Source organism: Xenopus laevis, chromosome 7L (assembly GCF_017654675.1).
Source record: "Xenopus laevis strain J_2021 chromosome 7L, Xenopus_laevis_v10.1, whole genome shotgun sequence".
Classification (NCBI taxonomy): domain Eukaryota; kingdom Metazoa; phylum Chordata; class Amphibia; order Anura; family Pipidae; genus Xenopus; species Xenopus laevis.
Window position 1 is genome coordinate 1,598,517 of NC_054383.1, and position 18,048 is coordinate 1,616,564.

Consider the following 18,048-nt stretch of genomic DNA (forward strand, 5'->3'; position numbering starts at 1 on the left):
TAACACAAGATAACAGCTGCCTGGTAGATCTAAGAACAACACTCAATAGTAAAAACCCATGTCTCACTGAGACACATTCAGTTACATTGAAAAGGAGAAACAACAGCCTGCCAGAAAGCATTTCTCTCCTAAAGTGCAGGCACAAGTCACATGACCAGGGGCAGCTGGGAAATTGACAAAATGTCTAGCCCCATGTCAGATTTCAAAATTGAATATAAAAAAATCTGTTTGCTCTTTTGAGAAATGGATTTCAGTGCAGAATTCTGCTGGAGCAGCACTATTAACTGATGGGTTTTGAAAAAAACATGTTTTCCGATGACAGGATCCCTTTTAGGGTAGGGTCAAACGGCATTTTTACATTGCGTTTTTAAAAATGCATGGTTCAGCATAAATACATCAATGAAACCACACACACATGATAATATGCATTTTTCATTCTCAGCCTGTATTTCTGTTTTTTCTCGTTACCCTCAATTCCACTCTGAACTTTTCTGGAAAAAAAGCCAAGCGGAATAGCAATTTACATGCAAAATGTAGCCGGACTGATTGTCAATATGCAACGTAATTATGTCACCAGCATACACCACCGCAAATATGTACAGTATATGCGCAGTCCATCTTGCGAGAGTTTGGCCGCCATATTGAAAATTCACTGTGTATTAGAGCAAAGTGTATTTTCCAAACCTGCAGATCCCATACAGTTCAATAATATGGCGTTTCCTTGGCGTATTGGAATTTCTTCTGAAAAAAATTGTTCTTATTTTTAGTAGGGCTTCATTTTGTGTGTATTTACATTCAAATACGTGATTTTAAAAACGCAACATTACGTCCTGTGCGACCTCGCCCTTACAACTCACAAGAGTTTGTTATATGCCCCAGCAGCTTTCAGGGCAAACATGTTTCTGCCTTGAGTTGCCAATCAGAGGTGCCTTTCATAAATACTATATTCATGTTGTTCGATGTCCATATGATAAGATGGTCCACCAATATTCATTCCGAGTACTCCCTAACTTTTGGGGGCAGATTTATTAAGGGTCAAATTTTGGATATTTTTTTTTTATGGTCAAAACTCTCGAATTGGAATTGTGAATTATGCAAACTCGATTCGAATTTTAATTCATATTTCGAGATTTATCATACTCTGGCCCTTAAAAAATTCTAATTGGACTATTCGCCACCTAAAATCTGCCGAGTTCATGTATAACTCAATGGGAGAGGTCCATGAACCAATTTGGAAATGTTACCAGCCTTCCCGACATTTGAGTTTTTTCAGAGAAAAAAACTTGAATCCAGTTAGTCAAATTCGATTTGAATTTGATTCAAGTTATCGAGTCAGTAAAATTTGTGTGAGTTTTAGATATTCTTTTTTTTTTTCATTTAATAACCCACCAATCGAATTTCGAGTATATTTGAATTTAAAGGAGTTTAAAAAAACTCACATGAATTCGAAATTCAACCTTTTATAAATGTGCCTCCCCGTGTAAATGGTCATTTTTTTCTTACAGTAAGCACCCTTCTATGCAAGGAAATATGTGAGTGATGCAAAATAAACCAAAGTGCAGACCTTAGTTTTTTTACACCTACAGTTTGTGATGGTTTTATCCCATGCCCCGACTACACAACATCCATAATGATATGGTTGCAACTTGAGCTGGGGGCAAACAAGTGCCAGGCTTATGTAATATTTCAGCATAGCTTGACCAGGGAAATCAGTAACATTTTGCCCCTGGTTCAGGCAACTGATCCTTCATTCTGAGCTTGACTGAACTGCTTGCAGTGGGAAGAAATAAATAATAGCAGAAGGTTATCAGCTTGTTTGGTTTGATGGTCATCTGGAAGTATCTGACAGCTGTCCAAAGCTGTCTTTTGTTTGCAATTTATTTTGCAAATAAAGACCTGTTGTTCAAATACTGGTCTCTACGGTTTCCAAAATGCAGAAAAAGTAACCTGTTGGCTAGCTATTTGCTTCCGGGAAAACCACAGTTTCACCACAACTTCCAGTCTCCAGTTACTGATTATCCCCTGAATCCTTTTCCCAGGGTGAAGTCAAGAAGATTAACGCATGGTGCAGAAGAAATGTCTCCAGGATGTCATTCACCATTCTGTGTTCTGCACCCTTCCATCTCTTCTTTGGTTGGGAGTCCAGATCCATTCTTCTGCTAGCTGAGATATGAACACAACACTAGCAGCTGGGATTTTTATTGCAGCTTTTATTGCAAGACCTTTTGGACAAGCTCCAGGAAACATCTCTGTTACACGACAAGACAGATGTCCAATCCTTTTACAGATTCTATGCCAGGCAATTCATTGGGAAATAATCTCTTTGCATCTCTCTGCTCTTGCCAAGAGTCCTTGATGCCCCATAAAGGCAGTGGCTAAATCTTCAGCTGCATGCTCAACCTGCTGTGGCTTGTGCAGGAGCAGTGTCGGACTGGGACAACAGGGGCCCACCCAAAGACCTTAGACCAGTGGCCCACTCTCAGTTCTATTATTCTTCCTCTTCCTCATATTATAATCTATTAATCCATCTATTTATCCTCTTTGTTCTCATAGAAATTGGTAATGACCATGAAATAGGCCAAATGGTTAGAAGCAGTAGGGCCCACTGACACTTTGGCCCACCGGGAGTTTTCCTGGTATCCGTGTTTTCCGCCCTGACCAATGCTCTAGAACAAAAACATCTTCTTCCATAGTCAGTCTTACAACACAGCTTCCATAGCTGCAGTCTGAATTCCGCCCATTTAGGAGACAAGAGCTCATATTCCAGAAAAACTGTTCAGCAGCACAGCTCCATTCCATAGCAGCTCTTACAACAGTGAAACCAAAAGACAGCTATTATATCCAGAGTAATATTTAATCTTATGTACTGGTCCATTCCCCTTCCATTACTAGAGCTTTGCAAAGGCAACCTATTGGGTGCAGTGCTGAAATAACTGGTAATTATCCACACAGCAAGAACATGGTATGTGTGCCCTAATATAAACAAGCCAGCTGACAACTTAAATTAGGAGATGTCTGTTCTACATGACGACCAGCTGCTGTAGAGTGACTTCTATTAGAATGTTACTATTCTAGAAAATGTCATATATATACATCACCCAGTTTCTCATGTTTAGATATACTTTTGGGTTAAGCTGCACTTTATGCACAATACTCTTGTTAGTTATGTGATTTCACTCTTGTTAGTTATGTGACTCTCACTCTGTTCTCAGCATAATGAAAAATATGACTACAGACAAAAAATGGAGCGTCTCAGTTTTACCTTTTGTTTAATAGGAGCTTGTGGTTCCTCTGACGTCTCCGCATGTTTGGGTGATACAGAATTATGGTCCATTGTTTCATCTTTTTGTTCATCCTGAATGAAAGACATATATATTGGCTGAATAAGAGCATGTGCATAGTTGCCAAACCCAGGCCCGGACTGTAGACATAAGATTCATGTTATCTGACAGCACAAGCACATGATGTGCCTCTAATCTGCCTGTACTATGACACAAATCAACATTTTAGGTGATAGAATGCCACCTTCTGCTGATAAATTGCATCTTAAATGTGGGGTGTGCCACAAGTTCAACACCCATCATTCCACATTGTGGCAAAAGCTGACTGCCTCCTTTAGCTGCCATAGAGGCCCTCATAACAGCATGGGATTTGTAGTGTTTCCATTACATCAATGCTAAATGGCATATAAAATAATGCAGAAACATCATGAAGAGATGACAGTCTTGCTTCCAGCACTACCTGCATGTTAGTTAAGGGTCACATTACATCATGGGATTTGTAGTGTTTCCATACAAACGAGTGCTGACAACTGGCCTATAACCAAGCAGCACAGGATCTGACATAATTCAGAGGCAGTACCAGGAACGGTCTAATTCAGCTGATACTTCTGCCCCTCACACTACATTATGGGGTCTGCACAATCCACCGATGAAAGATTGTGACCTTGGAGCACACAATATGAGTTTTCATAATGACAGCTGCTCCTGGCTACTGATACTGCCCTCACATTGTATTATTATTATGGGTTTTGTAGTCATTATGCCCCCCTCTAGTGCTGACATATTAAATCCAGAGATGACAGGGCCCTGAGTGATGCATTGGCAAGAGATCAGTGCCTCTAAGGATATGAGAGGCCAGTCAGGTATGCTTATGGAACTCCTTTGTATCATAGTGCCATAGAGTAGGCAGGCAGTCATCCTCAATACAATCGGTCGGGCTTTTGGGGCAAAACTCGAATCTTCTGTTTTTTTTTAAAACTCAAATTTTTTCGAGATTTATTAAAGCCTGATGCAGCAAAAAGCCTGAATCCGAAAATCCACCATCTCAGACCTACAAAGATTGTGTATAAGTTAATGGCAGAGGACCCTATCCGAGGGGACATGATTAGACTTTACAAGTACATTAGAGGACATTATAGACAAATAGCAGGGGACCTTTTTACCCATAAAGAGAATCACGTACCAGAGGCCTCCCCTTCAGACTAGAGGAAAAGAAGTTTCATTTAAAGGAACAGAGTAGGGGGTTCATCACAGTGAGGACAGTGAGGTTGGGGAATGCACTGCCGGGTGATGATTCAGTTAATGACTATAAGAGGGACTTGGATGATTTCTTGGACAGACATAATACAAAGGCTATTGTGATACTAAACTCTATAGTTAGTATAGATATGGGTATATAGAATTTAATTAAAAGTAGGGAGGGGTGTGTGTATGGGGCTGGGTTTTAATTTGGAGGGGTTGAACTTCATGGACTTTGTCTTTTTTCAACCCAATTTAACTATGTAACTACTATGTAACTATTTTGAGGTTTCTGTGGTCGGCACTGGAATTAGCCAGAAAATCCAACCTTTTCAGGGTATTCAGGCAAAAATCCCAAAAAACGATTTATTAGGAAAATCCTCAAAAAAAAAAAATCATACATTTCAGGTTTTTGCTCGATATTATCAAACTTTTTTAATAATAAATAAGGTCGGACTTTTTATATTTAAAAAAATCTGAAAAATTCGGATTTTGATAAATAACCCCCTATGTGTACTTGTTGGCAGGGGTTGCTGCTGTTAATGCATGCTTACCTTTTCTTTGAATGCATTTTCTTTGGCTGCACTTTCCTCCTCTGGCTGCTTGTTAGGGCTGTCTGTTTGTTTTTTATTTGCCTCCTTCTCTTTGCTGCCTTCAGCCTCTCGACTTGGTGATGTTTCACGTATCTCTTTCTTGCTTGTGTCGTCGCTGCTCACCCTGGCCTCTCGAGTTCTAGACTCGTCCTTTCTCTTGGATTTCTCTGCTGTATCTTGGAGCATTCCCTCTATCTTTGTCTTTGCCTCCTTTCTATAATATTCCCCATCTCTGCTTTTATATCTGGATGATGAGTGAGAGTTTCCATATTTCTCCCTGTGGCCTCTAGGTCCATCCATACGATCGTCCAACTCTTGCTTGTCAAGCTGCCAGGAGTAATGTTTGCGATCGTGCACCCAGTGATCTGTCCTGTCTTTCTTCTCCTCGCCGCTGTCTCTCCATGTACCCTGCTCTCGCTCTTCTTCTCGTCTCCCATAAGCTGATTGGTCCCAAGCCTCCCTGCCATTTGCCCATTCTGCTCTTGATGCACTTAATGGGCTGTGGGTGGAACTGCATGAAGTGAAACTTGGGGTGTGGGACCTTGGGGACAAAGAGCGACTTACTGGGCTTCGAGATCTTTCCCTTTCATTTCGATACCTGTAAATAAAGGGAACATTATTCTTTTTTTTTTTTTTTTTTTAAAGGTAAGTTTTATTTCTTATTTTAAACACACACATCAATCATACATACCGTATGTACTCGAGTATAAGCCGAGTTTTTCAGCCCCCAAAATATGCTGAAAAACTCTACCTCGGCTTATACTCGGGACAAGCGCAAAAACGGTTGCCGGCGTCTAAGAATAGTCGCCGGCGTCCAAGAATAGTCGCCAGCATCCAAGAATAGTTGCCAGCATCCAAGAATAGTCTCCAAGAATATTCGCCGGTGTCCAAGAATGGTCGCCGGCATCCAAAAACGAGACGCCGGCACCTCCAATGGGAGCAGAAACCCTCAATTTTTTTGATTGAAACTTACCAGAAGCTGCTGCATTTCTCACCCTAGGCTTATACTCAAGTCAATAAGCTTTCCCAGTTTTTGGAGGTAAAATTAGGTACCTCGGCTTATACTCGGGACGGCTTATACTCGAGTATATACGGTACAACAAATAAGTACACTCGCAGACTAAACTGTAGAAGTTAGGCAGGAAGAAAATATGGCACAGGCTATCACCAAGCATAACACAATACAGTTATTGAGAAGTTGAGATGGACACTATCAAACTCAGGTGAACTTTACATCTGAAGGCTGGGTTGGGACCCTCGAGGATAGGTAGGAGAACAAACCATGAAGGATTTCAGAATAGGAGATGGATTCAGTTAAGACGTGCTATAGAGGGGTCGGGTCAATGTCATTCCACAAGCCCCTAATTTTATCAAATTTTGTTGGTGTTCCCCTAACTTCGTAGGTGAGCTTATATAGGGGTACTGCTTTGTTAACCAGTTGTATCCAAGCATTGAGAGAGGGTGAGAGGTTACCCATCCAGTGTAGGGCTACAGTTTTTTTTGCATAAAAGAGTAGGATACAAAAAGAGATTCGAGTATATTTAGCTGGGATTATCTCTTCTAGGACCCCCAAAAGGCAAACTTTAGGTGAAATTATTCTCGGGAAGTCAAGATTATCTGCTAGATAGTTTACGACTTGTGTCCAAAAGCTCAATATGTAATGGCATTCCCAGATTAAATGGAAGAAATCCGCAGCTTGTTGGTGACACCTGGGAAAGGGAACATTATTCTTAAATAAGTTGATACACGGTACCCGCCAACTAGACAAAGAAACCAGGTTTATTACATTATTTGAGATCCCTCTCCACCTATCAAAGTGGGAAATTGAGTCACTGCAACATTCACTGCAACATTCACCCCTAATTTTAGCCAGATACTCATCATTCTGATCACTCTCATCCTTTCACATCAGTATTACCTGTCTGTGTCTCGAAACATGTCTCTTTCCCTCTGTGAATGGATGTCGTAGATAACAGCATCAACATTTTTCCCTGGTTTCTGAAAATAAGAGGATGGTTATTTATTTAGAAAGGAATAGGTCAGGGAGGTGGGAGAGCTGAAGGGCTGGGTGATTAAATATACACCAAGATAAAGGGATGTGCTGCCGCCAAAAACACTCTCATTCCTTGTGCAAAAGTGTCACACAAAAGCTAAATCCTGCCCTGTTTCCATAGGGCCTGACTCAATGTATAGCACAAGGAAACACTTCCAAATCAAGCTATCGAGTTCATTCTATTAATACCATGCAGCTCGTCTGTGATTTATTGCATTCCCTATTTGCCCTCACATATGATTTGCTGCTTATCGGATTTCTACATCTGAGCAAATACCCAAGGAAGATAATTTACCGCACATTAACCAAGCTGTTTATTTAACAATAAACCAGACGACACCGATATAACAGATTTTATGTATTATTAGTTAAACCTAAAGGTGAAATAACAGTAAGAAAAAAGTATTTGTTCTACAGGCATGAAGCTAAGAGGCGTGGTTACCTTTCCATATGCACACGGAAAATAAATATAGAAAAAACTTCTATATCATGAGCCGGGAGTGCACCCAAGGAGCCACGTTGTTGACCACGCAACTGTATAGACCACAATTCACACTGCCAGCAATTTTAAATACTTATTGCGTTGACCGGTGTTCATGGGCTCCAGGCTATTTGTTGTGTATATAAAAAGTAAAACTTGGCTCTTTTTAAAGGGGAACCATTATACAGTTATAGGACCTGTTATCCAGAATGCTCAGGACCTGGATAACATATCACTCCGTAATTTGGATCTTCATACCTTAAGTCTACTAGAAAATCATATAAACATTAAATATGCCCAATAGGCTGGTTTTGCCTCCAACAAGGATTAATTATATCTTAGTTGGGATCAAGTACAAGCAACTGTTTTATTATTACAGAGAAAAAAATTATTTTGGTAAAACTGAGTCTATGGGAGACACCATTCCATAATTCAGAGCTTTGTGGATAATGGGTTTCTGGATAATGGATCCCATCCCTGTACACTAATGAAATCTTTTTCCTATAGTTTTTAAAAAGTATTTGCAAATATAGTTGCACTTGAGAGCAGTATTTGTACCCTTTCTCTGGTTTCGAATAAAACAATGTAACGAGAAGTTTCTCCTCCAGGTCTGTTAATCAGCTTGCAGGAGTCAGAGCCAGCAGTGCAGATATTGTAAACAGACAGTTACTGCTTTCAGAAACAATTGCAAATGACTTGCCACAACAGCATCAAATTAAAGGACAAGGTAAGCCTACGAATTGTGCATGTTATATTACCTTGTATTTCCCATCCCAAAATGCATCGCGTTCTTAGGTGGAAAAACGTTTCTCTGCCCCTGCATAAAATCAACAATGTTCTTTGTGGCTGCGATCTTGGCTGTGCCATTGGGGGTGAACTGTCAAGGGCAGATTCACCTATTACTTTGTGAAATGATGTGGTTTTAGGGGTCAAGGTAATAGAGAAATTAAGTTACTTAGGATCTTATGTTCTAAGTCAAAACAGAAATAATTTAAAAGGAAAAGCAGAAAACATCTACTCTGCTATGGCTCTGAGTGGGGGGAAACTGCGGCCACACATGAAGTAGAATGGGCTCATAAAATACAATGAATTTGTGTCCTATATTGGCAGATCTATAGAGCGTGTGACAGTTCAGTGACTGAACCCCAAACAGCTGCACTGCTTTTCTGGGTAAGAAAGTGGTTTTCCCTTTCTCCCGGGTCTGGAAATCGCCTGCAGTCTGGGTGGCCTTGGATTTCTTTCCCAACCTGAGCTTTGCCATTCACTATAATAAATCCCTATTGCCGTATGAATAATAGAAATAATAAATCAGCGAAATGACATCTTGTGACCAACTAACAGTGACAATCTCATGCTCATGGAGTGCAGCTGCCTACGGCCCCATGGGACAGAATAGGCTTTCCTAATTTCCTACTAAACTTTCTATAGTGCACAAAAGTGCTGTAAATGTGTTCTCACATTATCTGGATTTGCAGGTGTTCAGGACATTCTTAATATTTAATTTGTAGGATTATTTCCCTAACATATATGTTGTTGTTTTAGCCACCGTTCAATGTGCAGGGGGTTGCTATAGGCAGCTGACACACCAGAAAAGTGCGGTAAATACAGGGCCTATTTACAGAATTAGAGAGTGTTTTGGCTTAACTGCATACCCAAAGCATTATCTATAATGTAACGGTATTACTAGCAATATTCTGTAGAGTTCATACATAATTGGGTGCAAACTACAGGTCCAAAACACCATGTTTTTTTTCATATTGCACCCTGTCACATTGGTAAGCTTTCACAGGTGCAGGTCTTTGCAGTCCAAAATGAGGAGCAAGGACCTTCCCCAATAATTTGGCAACACTGTATGCAGGAGACACACCAGCGTCCCCCATAATGACACCTAACTTGTATTCAGTGTATGCTATAGTCTGCTGTGTTGCATACATGGGGAGGCCCATTTATCAAAGGCTGGATTTCAAATTCATGTGAATTTTTTTTTAATTCGAATATACTCACAATTCGACTGGGAGGTTATTTAAGAAAAAAATCTAATGGCTAATAATTGATTGAATGGTTCCGACCTGAAAATTCAAAACGTATTTGGTTTGTATGAATCTAATGATTTTTCTCCCGAACAAAACCATTGACTTGTACATGAACTCAACAGGTGGCAAATATTCAAATTTGGACCGTTTCTATGGTCGAGGTGTGATAAATCTCAGATTCGAATTCGAATATGGGGATTAAAATGAAAATGTGTGAGTTTTTAAACTTGAAAATTCTAATTGACTATTCGACCCTTGATAAATCTGACCTGTCATAATGGGGGACGCTGGTGTGTCTACTGCAGGGATCCCCAACCTTTTGAATCCGTGAGCAACATTCAGAAGTAAAAGGAGTTGGGGAGCAACACAAGCATGAAAAATGCTCTTGGGGTGCCAAATAAAGGCTGTGATTGGCCATATAGTAGCCCCTATGTGGATTGTCAACCTAAATTGAGGCTCTGTTTGGCAGTACTTATTCAACAACCCTTTTACACAATTATCCACCAAACATCAGTTCCGAGGGTAAAAAAAGTTTTTTTATATAAGCTTTATCCTCTTAGTTTATATAGGTATTCCATATGCTTTGGTTCGCTCACCGTTCAGATGTGGTGGTTCGGGTGCGATATGCCCCGAACCCTGCTCTTATCAATATCCCACAAGGGGGAATACACTCATGTCCAAGAAAGCATTGGTTTTCCTCATTTATATATATAAATAGGATTGGCTTACCCTTTCGGTAGTGTGACCCTGGTGCTGCCGCCCCGAGTCCGTCGCTAAGGAAACAATCCACTGCATACAATCCAAAGGTGTGGGAGCGCACTTCCAAGGTCACAAATAGGTCGCTTCAGTTTTCTTAAAAAATTACTTTTATTTAGACATTGTTAAAAAAGAATTACATCAGCATTTGGTCTGACGCGTTTTCTGACGCGTTTCGTATAAACATACTTCATCGGAGACCTTAGAGGTCTCCGATGAAGTATGTTTATACGAAACGTGTCAGACCAAATGCTGATGTAATTCTTTTTTAACAATGTCTAAATAAAAGTAATTTTTTAAGAAAACTGAAGCGACCTATTTGTGACCTTGGAAGTGCGCTCCCACACCTTTGGATTGTCTGTTTGGCAGTACACCTGGTTTTTATACAACCAAACCTTGCTCCCAAGCTTGGAATTCAAAAATAATCACCTGCTTTGAGGCCACTGGGAGCAACATCAAAGAGGTTGGAGAGCAACATGTTACTCACGAGCTACTGGTTTGGGATCACTGGTCTCCTGCATACAGTACAACACAGAACAATGACTGGGCACCACAAAAATTTAATTTAGGGCCCAGTAAATATTGGGGACAAGGTGCTTTATGCTTTGTGAGCCCCCTGAGCTTCCTCCATGGTTATGCCCCCGGTGCAATCACTCACCTTGAGCTGCAGTTCCTTGTAGCGCTTTGACATGCGGATAAGAAGTTTCTCATCATTTATCATTGCAGGTTTCTCCTGGTAGAACTGTACCATGGCTTCTGCTGCCTCTGTATATGCCATTTCCAGAAATGCCTTGTATTAAAGGAAACAAATCTTTCTTAAATGATCAGGTGGTACTGAGAGCTGAAATAACCACCACCTAAATAAATATCATAGGACACCATAGGTGGTTCTTTTTCCCACTATCCCATATTTAGCTAAAGCCAGAATACTGAGGATAGAAGACTTTTCCTTTATATGAAAATAAAACAGTGAAGGCTAAATATTCATTCTTCTCAGCATGAGAGCCCTTGCTATGCAAGCATCCGGTTATCATACAGCCCTGCCCTATATGAATGGTCAGTTTGAGCAATGTACTCAATATGTATGCAGTGGTGTGTTCTCAATATCAAGTTGTTTAGTTACCTGATTGGTTGACTTCATAAGGATGTAGTTGGTGACTTTTCCAAAAGGCAGTCCCAGGTTGATAACATCATTCTCATTGCAGCTTCCTTCAGGGATGTTACAAATATGCACAACACGGCCAATGGCGGATTTGTTCTGTCAAAAAAACAAGGATTATAGTTGGTGCAGGACTGGTCAGTACAGAGTCATACTATACAGTTTATTGTATCGGATCAAGGCAACTCTAAACCTCCCAGTCAGCCTGCTTTGTTCTGTCAAGTCAAGTAGTATATGTGGCGCAGGCTGATACTTTGGTTTCTCCCAGGTGACTCCTGGGCTTCTGAGTAGCAGCTCTTTGTACCCCTATGTATCTTGTTGGGCTGTGCTCAGAAACATTTTATTATAAAATACAGGAAAAAGCAAGTTTATTGGGCCCAGTTTATTATGTGTCCCTCTCTGTGATGGCAATGGGTGCCAGTGATGTGAGTGCAGCTCAGAATGAATTATACAGCCCTGCCTCTGCCCGCTGCAGACATAAATATCTATTTTCAGAATGCATGGCTAGACTTTTATAGAAACCCGACCTCTCTGTTTGTGGTCCTGCCTTCAGCCAAGTGTATCAGTTTCACCACTTCATCTAATGGCCCTTGCTTTATTTGGAAGTGAACATTACCAACGTGTTCCGGTAGAGCAGAATCTAACTGGATGTCCCCTGTTACAGCCATCATTTTATATGCTTTTCTGTATGGACTGGAAGGTAGAAGTCTTCCATTTGTATGTATGTATGTATGTATGTATGTATGGAAGGAAAGCAAGTGGAGAGGGATGGAGAGAAGAATAGGGCTAGGCTGGTAAGGGAACATGGCAAAAGAACTAAATGGAAAGGTGCCGTTCTGCTGAACAAGCACCAGGCACCGTCTGGCAATCCATTGAGTCTGGCAAATACAAATTCTTGGGCCTGTGGGAATTGTTTGGACCTCTGTGTACTTTAAATGCCTATTTTGAATCTCAGTCTGAAAACGAGAAGTAGATTAAAAGCACATAAATTGAGACTCGGGTATTAAAGGGCTACTTCACCTTTAGGCTTTAGAGGAAATGTTCAGTATAAAAATAAAAACTGGGTAAATAGATAGGCTGTGCAAAATAAAAATGTTTCTAATATAGTTAGGCAAAAATGTAATGTATAAAGTGACTGGATGTGTAACATAATAGCCAGAACTCTACTTCCTGCTTTGTAGCTCTCTTGGTTTCCACTGATTGGTTACCAGGCAGTAACCAATCAGTGACTTGAGGGGGGTCATTTTGAATCTAAGCTAAATGCTGAGGATCCATTACAAACTCACTGAACAGTTATGTCCCATATGGCCCCCCTTATAGTCACTGACTAACTCAGAGTTAGAGAGCTGAAAAGCAGGAAGTAGTGTTCTGGCTATTATGTTACACATCCACTCACTCCAGCCTTTATACGTCTGATTTCTGGCTAACTAACTATATTAGATACATTTTTTATTTTGCACAACCTCTCTATTTACCCAGTTTTTATTTTTACATTGAACTGATCCATTCATGTTTTATAAAATGACCTATTCTTTGCAACTTTTCAGTTGGTCTTTTAATTTTTTTATAGTTTTTTTTTAGTTATTTGCCTTCCTCTTCTGCCTTTTTCCAACTATCAGATGGGGGGGGGCATCTAAAAGTGATTGCTCTGTGAGGGTAAAGTTTTATTTTTACTTTGCATACTTAACTATCTCCTATTTATAGTAGGTCATGTATGAAGGGCCGCGCTAGTGAAGTACAAGAGAAGGTTGGTGGATCCACGTATCCACCTGTGCAGATTTAAGTAATGTATAGGAGACGGTGCGCTGCTGGATGTTGATTGCCTAATTGCCTAGAGAAAAACGAGAAATTTCTCGATAGTGTATTAACCTTATAAAAAGGGTAATTAGTGATCACGGAACTACTCGCAGAGTGATTGTTGGGTTGTTGGCTTTTACTAGCCAGATGGAAGATGTTCAGCGATGCAATCTCCCTTTGGCAAGGAACCGGTCAGACAGGGCATCGCTGAACATCTTCCATCTGGCTAGTAAAAGCCAACAACCCAACAATCACTCTGCGAGTAGTTCCGTGATCACTAATTACCCTTTTTTATAAGGTTAATACACTATCGGGAAATTTCTTATTTTTCTCTAGGCAATTAGGCAATCGACATCCAGCAGCGCACCGTCTCCTATATATTATTTATCTTTTAGTCTTTCATTCAAACCATTGCAATTGGACCCTAGCAACCACATACACTGTTTACATTTAGAGCAACTGCACCTACCGCTTTAAAGGACCAGCAATATCAAAAAATGAAATTGTTTTAAAGTAATAAAAATATAATGCAGTGTTGCCCTGCACTGGTAAAACTGCAGTGTTTGCTTCAGAAACACTACTATTGTTTATATAAATAAGCTGCTGTGTAGTAATGGGGGCAGCCATTCAAAGGAGCAAAAGCTCAAATTACACAGCAGATAAGCTCTGTAGAACATAATGTTATCTGTTATCCATTACTTATCCTGTGCCATTTAGCCTTTTTTCAATTTCCGCCATTGCTACAAAGCAGCTTGTTTATATGAACTATAGTAGTGTTTCTGAAGCAAACAGATCAGTTTTACCAGTGCAGGGCACCAGTACATGATATTTTCTTTACTTTAAACACTTTCATTTTTTGGTGTTACTGGTCCTTTAAGGCAGGCAGTTATTTAGCTCTTAATTATAATACATTCTGAAAAGCATTACATGGGTATAACGTGCATTATGCTGCATGACTGCTTTGGGAGCAGAGAGGAGTGTGAATATAAAGGCAGAGGAAATACTAGCATATCCGTAGATTTACTGATTTACAGGGAAAACTATTGCTGTGGGTGCCCTGGACTGTGTAAGGAAACTCTCACAGCAGGATTAACAGGTCACCGCATGGCTGCCTTTGTACTGCGTATCATATTATAGCAGCAGCAATGCCCACACACAAACTGTGCCACCTACAGGATTTACTGCCTTGGGACTAAACTGCAAAATATAAATATAATAATATGGCTCTAGACTGCTGGTGCTGCCCAACCTCCCTTTACTGCATTGAAGGGAACTCAGCACAAACTTTCATTCCCAGAACATAAATATATGCTATTTCTCTTGTAAGTGACCAGCCAGTGTGCTCAGAGGTTGGGGAGATGGCAGTCACCTCATTGCACTCCCTCGTGCTGACAGGTACTTATTCTGACATCTGGCAGAGCATTTGGGGAGCCCCCCCCAAGAGTGAGCTTCATATGGTCTTAGCACCAGGCTTAGAGTGAAGTTCAAGCTTTGCCACTGTCTGGCAGGGCAAGGAAGGAATGCCCAGGCATTTTATTAGCCTCATCCCCCTTCTTACAGTAAGTGATTCACATCTAGTTCCTATTCAGAGTCAGGGAGTAGGCAGAGTAGCGCAGCAGCTAATAAAAACCCAACCTTCCTCCTATTAAGTTTCCAACACTTAATCCGTGTTTACAAGAGCCTACAAATCCCAGTACCTACAGTGTTCCCCACAATTCATCGATCATCATGTAGCAAGGTTTTGTTTGCTTCTACTGCTGCAAAGTCCTAGGGAATTGCACTATTCTGCAATTTCATGTAATATACTTCCCAGAAAACCTTGTATAATAAATGTATAGTATATTCATGTCAGAAAAATTCAAAACCAACTTCATGTGTTATACCCCAGAACACAAGATGCATAGCATGATAAATGCCGTGGCAATTTCATGTAAAACAACTTCAGCAGGCATGACAGGTTAAATATGGCAGCAATTTAATGTATAATACCTTCCTCCTGTAAAAAAATCAAAGGTGTTGGTTTGGGAGGATTTAGACTAGCATTTGTAAAATCTGCCCATGTTTCCCATAGTATATGTATATGTATTCCCCTGTACTAAATTTCAGCAAATTTCAGCAGTAACAGCCCATTTTGCTTATAGTCTGTACAGAGAGATCCCATAAAACTATGGCAGCATAGGTATTCCCTGTACTAAGCACAATTCAGCAGGAACAGCCCCTAAGTTTGCTCATAGTCTGTACAGAGAGATCCCATAAAACTATGGTACATAGGTATCCCCTGTACTAAGCACAATTCAGCAGGAACAGTCCCTAAGTTTGCTCATAGTCTGTACAGAGAGATTCCATAAAACTAAGGCAGCATAGGTATTCCCTGTACTAAGCACAATTCAGCAGGAATAGCCCCTAAGTTTGCTCATAGTCTGTACAGAGAGATCCCATAAAACTATGGTACATAGGTATTCCCTGTACTAAGCACAATTCAGCAGGAATAGCCCCTAAGTTTGCTCATAGTCTGTACAGTGAGATCCCATAAAACTATGGCAGCATAGGTATTCCCTGTACTAAGCACAATTCAGCAGGAACAGCCCCTAAGTTTGCTCATAGTCTGTACAGAGAGATCCCATAAAACTACGGCAGCATAGGTATTCCCTGTACTAAGCACAATTCAGCAGGAATAGCCCCTAAGTTTGCTCATAGTCTGTACAGTGAGATCCCATAAAACTATGGCAGCATAGGTATTCCCTGTACTAAGCACAATTCAGCAGGAACAGTCCCTAAGTTTGCTCATAGTCTGTACAGAGAGATCCCATAAAACTATGGCAGCATAGGTATTCCCTGTACTAAGCACAATTTAGCAGGAACAGTCCCTAAGTTTGCTCATAGTTTGTACAGAGATATACCATAAAACTATGGCAGGTATTGCATTTTAAAGGGTATGTAAGGCCAAAGTTAAAATATAATTTTACGCAACCTTCCAAAATTGTCATGGGTCTTAGTTATGTGTATATATATTAACTATTGAACACAGTGTTTGTCTCTTTCTGTACTCTGGAGTGCTTCTTACCTTGGCCCCCACTGTAGATGCAGAGAAAGCAAGTCCAGGCTGAAGATAAGAAACAGCTGGAGGAGAAGGAAAACAGAAGCGGGTTAATATGTGCAGTAATATGTTCATGAGCTCAGTACAACATACTTTAGGGAAAGTTCCGAAACTTTTTAACCAATCCCTTTTCTTGTTAGTGCAACTGAAAGCTACATAAGCAGATTCTTACTTATAGCGCTATTTTGCTCTATGCAACACAATGAAACCTATGTTTAACATGCAATAAGTAGCCAGCTGAGGACTGTGGGTTGTGTCTTACTATAGGTAACTATTCAGCCTTTTTCAAGTAGAGGGTTTCTTTACATTTCTGGGATCTAAAGCTTTTCTTCCATCTCTTAATTTATATGTATAAAAATATGGACAGCGAAGAAGCTTTCAGCTCAATGAAATGACACTATATTCTCTGCCGTTCCTTATTTAGGGTATTCTCATGAGTCTATCTCACCTTCATTACTAACAGGATCAAACTCACTGCTCACAGGCCCATCAGCTGACACAGGGTGCAGACCCATTCTGAAAATAAATAAACAAATAAATAAATAATGTTTTATTTAAAAAATGTATTTAAAATATAATATAGAAATGCAGTATTTTATATACTAAACTTACTGTATCAACTGGGGATGTTCACATGGGAGAAGAGGCGTTTAAGGGGTGATATGATAACTATGTATAAATTAGGGATGCACCGAATCCACTATTTTGGATTCGGGCCGAACCCCCGAATCCTTTGTGAAAGATTCGGCCAAATACCGAATCCTAATTTGCATATGCAAATTAGGGGTGGGAAGGGGAAAACATCTTTTACTTCCTTCTTTCGTGACAAAAAGTCACTCAATTTCCCTCCCCACCCTCTAATTTACATATGCAAATTCGGATTCGGTTCGGCCGGGTAGAAGGATTCATCCGAATCTGAATCCTGGTGAAAAAAGCCGAATCCTGGCCGAATCCCGAACCGAATCCTGGATTCGGTGCATCCCTAGTATAAATATATAAGGGGATCATATATTAATCTCTCTAATGATTTATTTACCAGTAGGTGTTTCCAGCTGACAAGAGGTCACCCATTCCGATTAGAAGAAAAGAGGTTCCGCCTAAATATTGGGAAGGGGTTTGTTACAGTGAGAGCTGTGAAGATGTGGAATTGTCTCCCTGAATCAGTTGTACAGGCTGATACATTAGATAGGTACAAGGAAGGGTCGGATGCTTTATTCAGCAGTAGCTCCTCCCAGCAGACAGGAGGGAGCCAATGAGATTAGAGGAGGGAAAGGGGTGTTACAGGGAGAGCTGGGAAGTGAATCAGTGGTACAGACTGATACATTAGATAGGTACAAGGAAGGGTCGGATGCGTTATTCAGCAGTAGCTCCTCCCAGCAGACAGGAGGGAGCCAATGAGATTAGAGGAGGGAAAGGGGTGTTACAGGGAGAGCTGGGAAGTGAATCAGTGGTTCAGGCTGATACATTAGATAGGTACAAGGAAAGGTCGGATGCTTTATTCAGCAGTAGCTCCTCCCAGCAGACAGGAGGGAGCCAATGAGATTAGAGGAGGGAAAGGG

The 18,048-nt window shown here is 40.5% G+C and overlaps 1 protein-coding gene across 3 annotated transcripts in view; it reads right to left on the reverse strand.

Annotated features, from left to right (window-relative positions):
• The window catches only part of rbm20.L (RNA binding motif protein 20 L homeolog), a 127,997-nt gene that overhangs the window by 11,971 nt on the left and 97,978 nt on the right, over window positions 1-18,048 (reverse strand). For all 3 annotated transcript variants that reach the window (XM_018224961.2, XM_018224962.2, XM_041570100.1), the window contains exons 4-10: window positions 16,938-17,005; window positions 16,457-16,512; window positions 11,560-11,694; window positions 11,095-11,226; window positions 7,032-7,111; window positions 5,075-5,711; window positions 3,263-3,355 (exon numbers count right to left, since the gene is read on the reverse strand). In XM_018224961.2, the coding sequence (XP_018080450.1) occupies window positions 3,263-3,355; window positions 5,075-5,711; window positions 7,032-7,111; window positions 11,095-11,226; window positions 11,560-11,694; window positions 16,457-16,512; window positions 16,938-17,005 (1,201 nt within the window). The remainder of the gene's footprint in view (window positions 1-3,262; window positions 3,356-5,074; window positions 5,712-7,031; window positions 7,112-11,094; window positions 11,227-11,559; window positions 11,695-16,456; window positions 16,513-16,937; window positions 17,006-18,048) is intronic.